At 39.9% G+C, this 3,601-nt stretch overlaps 1 protein-coding gene across 1 annotated transcript; it reads left to right on the top strand.

The window, feature by feature from the left end:
• Window positions 1-353: 353 nt before the first annotated feature.
• Window positions 354-3,601, top strand: LOC112734179 (uncharacterized). The gene is made up of 5 exons (XM_025783403.3): window positions 354-878; window positions 1,038-1,204; window positions 1,581-1,880; window positions 1,994-2,257; window positions 3,087-3,601. The coding sequence occupies exons 1-5, from the start codon at window positions 566-568 to the stop codon at window positions 3,465-3,467; spliced, it is 1,425 nt and encodes a 474-aa protein (XP_025639188.1). The 5' UTR covers window positions 354-565; the 3' UTR covers window positions 3,468-3,601.

The following is a 3,601-nucleotide window of genomic DNA, read 5'->3' as shown; positions in this document are numbered from 1 at the left end:
AATTTAATATTTCTGCGGGGTGGGTAGGGTAGGGTAGGGTAGGGTAGAGTAGGGTTTAGAATTTTAGAGTACGGGTAGAGTTAGGATTGAAAGATTCTCAACCCGCAGGTAGGGTATGGTAGATTTTTAATAAAATTTTCAACTCGCAGGTAAGATTAAGGTAGGGTCTAAACTCTACCCTACTCTACCCATTGCCAACCCTATATCCTACACTATCCACAGCGAATCAAGTAGACAATTCTACTTGAATGGGTTGTTTAAAATTGGATACCTTCGAATAAAGTATATATTGCCAGCCTTAAGTGTAGAGATTAATTTTATGATTTAGTTAGCCCTAGTAGATGAGCCTCAACAAATAATTCGGATATGAAGATTACTTTTTAAGCATGTAAGTTCTTTTTTTCTCTTTAGTCATATGGATCTTTTTGGAAAAAAAAAAATACTCCTTAAAATTTTTTTTTAAATGAAAAAAAAAAAAAAAAAACAAAGCGTGATAACATCCCGGCGGCGTCCAACCTCACAGTGGAGTGTTGAAGAGCGCAGCTGCAGCAGTAGCAGTTAGGTTATGGCTACTTCGAAGGCGGTTATGGCTTCCTTGACGCACCTGCGTCCGCTAACATGCGCCGCCTCATCGTCCTACCCTGCGCGACTGGTTCCCCACCCACCGGACCTCATCAAGTGGGTCACCAGAGAAGGCGGCTTCGTCCACCCTGCCATCAAGATAGCGCTTCATCCCTCCCACGGTCTCGGCTTACTCGCCAACCAACAAATCCCCAAGGGTTCCGACCTTATCGTTCTCCCCGACCACATTCCCTTGAGGTTTAACCACCAAGACGTCACCCACTCTCTCCTCCTTCAATTGGCACGCCATGTTCCTGGTACTCCCCTTCTCACTTCCTTCAACGTTTTTTGCATTGATCTCAAGTTTAGGGTTTATCAATTTCTCGAACATATGATTGAGAATTTTATTAGAGTTAGGGGAACGGAGTTTAGGTTTCAATGTAAATAAATTGGACACTGTGGTAGCTTTTTGCCAGAGGAACTGTGGGCCATGAGGCTAGGTTTGAAGCTGCTTCAAGAAAGAGCTAAAGTTGGATCCTTTTGGTGGCCATACATCAGCAATCTCCCGGAAACATACACTGTCCCTATCTTCTTCCCCGGAGAGGATATAAAGAACTTGCAGTATGCTCCTCTTCTTCACCAGGTATTGTAGTAAAATTGCATGAACCATTTAGGGAAGATGAAGCTCTAGAAACTTTGGTTACCTGTGTAGATTTCATCTTGACAGGACAAATGATTTTACCAACCTAGTTGATCTCGTATTTTTAAGTTCTCTGTTTCTGTAATATGAACATATAAACTCATCTCAACTGCTTAGCCAGACTGTTTTGGTGTGCATTTCATTTTTCTGTTGGTTTGAGCTTTGTGGGTAATACTTGAGTCTGCACAGGTAACTAACACCAAAATCTGAATATGGCACACTTTGAGCTTGGAATAGGGCAGCTTCCACCCCAAGCTTCTGTCAAGCTCTGTGTGTGTGTGGTAGTGTGAGGTTAATTTAATTCAATTTCATGAGGCAGGTGAACAAAAGATGTCGGTTTCTTCTTGATTTTGAGCAAGAAGTCAAGCATTCCTTAGTCAATCTCACACCAGATAAGCATCCTTTTGGTGGCCAAGAAGTAGATGCATCTTCTCTTGGATGGGCTATGTCAGCAGTCTCATCAAGAGCATTCCGTTTATATGGTGACAAACGGCCAGATGGGATCCATATTGACATACCTATGATGCTCCCTCTGATTGATATGTGCAATCATAGTTTCAATCCAAATGCCAGAATTGTTCAGGAAAAAGACTCTAGTAGCATAAAAATGCAAGTAAAGGTATGTTTTTTCATATTCTTTCCTATATACTCTCCCCTTCCCACAGCTAAACTTTCAAGATAAAATACAAATCTGGATTTGTATTTGCTGGATTAATTCTTTCTTTTCCTCAGGTTGTGGCTGAGACAGCAATCAAAGAAGATGATCCTTTATTACTTAACTATGGCTGTCTAAACAATGATTTTTTCCTTCTTGATTATGGATTTGTGATACAATCAAACCCGTATGACTGCATTGAACTGAAATACGATGGTGCTCTTTTGGATGCTGCAAGCTCAGCAGCTGGAGTTTCATCACCAAATTTCTCAGCACCTGCTCCATGGCAGGAACAGATTCTTGTTCAGCTAAATCTTGCTGGGGAAGCTTCAGATCTCAAGGTTTCTTCTTCAAATCTTTATCTTCCATTTTTTTTAATGGTTTCTGGCATAGGTAGGGCCTAGAAGTGAGTCAAGTCAGCTCATGAGCCAACTCGAGCTCGACTTGTTAATAGCTCGATAAACTGAACTCGTGAGCGGGTGAGCCGAACTTGAGCTTGAATAAGCTCAGTTAATTAGCTCGTGACCTTACTCGATTATAAATATATAATTTATATATATATATATTAATGTTCTTAATTATTTAAAATTTATAGTCATTTTTTATATATAATTTTGATATAGGACATAAATAAAAAATTTATAATTGATAGATAGACAATATATAAAATTGATCTTTTTTTAAATATTTTTTAATATATATAAGTTATAATTTATTGATATAGAATTATAAATTAGGTTCCTATTATTTGAGCCAGTTCGTGAGTTTTTGTTGTGCCGAACTTGATCTTACAAAATAGGTTCGATTGTTAATGAGTCGAGCCGTGAGGCAAGCTTAATTTTCGTGAGCCAAATTTGAAGTTAGTCTAGCTCGGCTCACTTCCAGCCCTAGGCCAGGGGACATTTGGGGAAAGGGGAAAAGCTTATGTGTTGAACCCGTGTTTTGTGGATCTCCAAGGCACTAACTCAAATCTTTAATCACTTGTGCTACGGGTTTAGTGTAACTAAATTGCCATTTTGGCTTGTCTAAGGTTAAAGATCGGATAATCACTTGTTTTATGGTAGAGAAGTTCTCATTATTTGGGTTGTGTAAAATGTAGATCAGAGAGTTAAGGAATTCCTCATCCGAGCCACAGCACAAGTTTACTTCTATTTGTTTTCTTTTTAACAGGTGAGCATAGGTGGTGAAGATGTAGTAGAGGGGCGTTTGTTGGCGGCATTGAGAGTACTCCTTTCAAGTAGTATGGAAACCGTACAGAAGCATGACCTCAACACACTCAAGTCTTTATCAGCCGAAGCCCCGCTGGGTGTTGCAAATGAAACAGATGTCTTGCGTACGCTTATAGCTCTGTGTGTGATTGCACTGGGACACTTCCCCACCAAAATAATGGATGATGAATCACTGCTGAAGCAGGGTGCCTCAGGTTCAACGGAATTGGCCATTCAATACAGAATCCAAAAGAAATCTGTGATTGTTGATGCCATGAGATCTCTCTCAAGGAGGGTAAAGCTTCTCTCTTCCAAGGAAACAACAGTGAGTGCCGAAGGCTAAGTGATAGTGAGCACTTTACCTATGAACCTTGGAGAACGTATTTGCCAATATGCTATTCAGTATTTTAATTGCTCTTTTCCCACCCTATTGTTATTTGACTTTCTAAAAATGGATGCCATGTCTTTTACTCAGTA

This window comes from Arachis hypogaea, chromosome 3 (genome assembly GCF_003086295.3).
Source record: "Arachis hypogaea cultivar Tifrunner chromosome 3, arahy.Tifrunner.gnm2.J5K5, whole genome shotgun sequence".
NCBI classification, from domain to species: domain Eukaryota; kingdom Viridiplantae; phylum Streptophyta; class Magnoliopsida; order Fabales; family Fabaceae; genus Arachis; species Arachis hypogaea.
This window is presented reverse-complemented; position numbering and strand designations above follow the sequence as displayed.

Coding starts and splice junctions, on each gene's coding strand:
- LOC112734179 (XM_025783403.3), top strand. CDS start 566: ATGGCTACTTCGAAGGCGGTTATGGCTTCCTTGACGCACCTGCGTCCG. Junction 1,205..1,580: donor ATGCTCCTCTTCTTCACCAG/GTATTGTAGTAA, acceptor TTCATGAGGCAG/GTGAACAAAAGATGTCGGTT. Junction 1,881..1,993: donor GCATAAAAATGCAAGTAAAG/GTATGTTTTTTC, acceptor TCTTTTCCTCAG/GTTGTGGCTGAGACAGCAAT.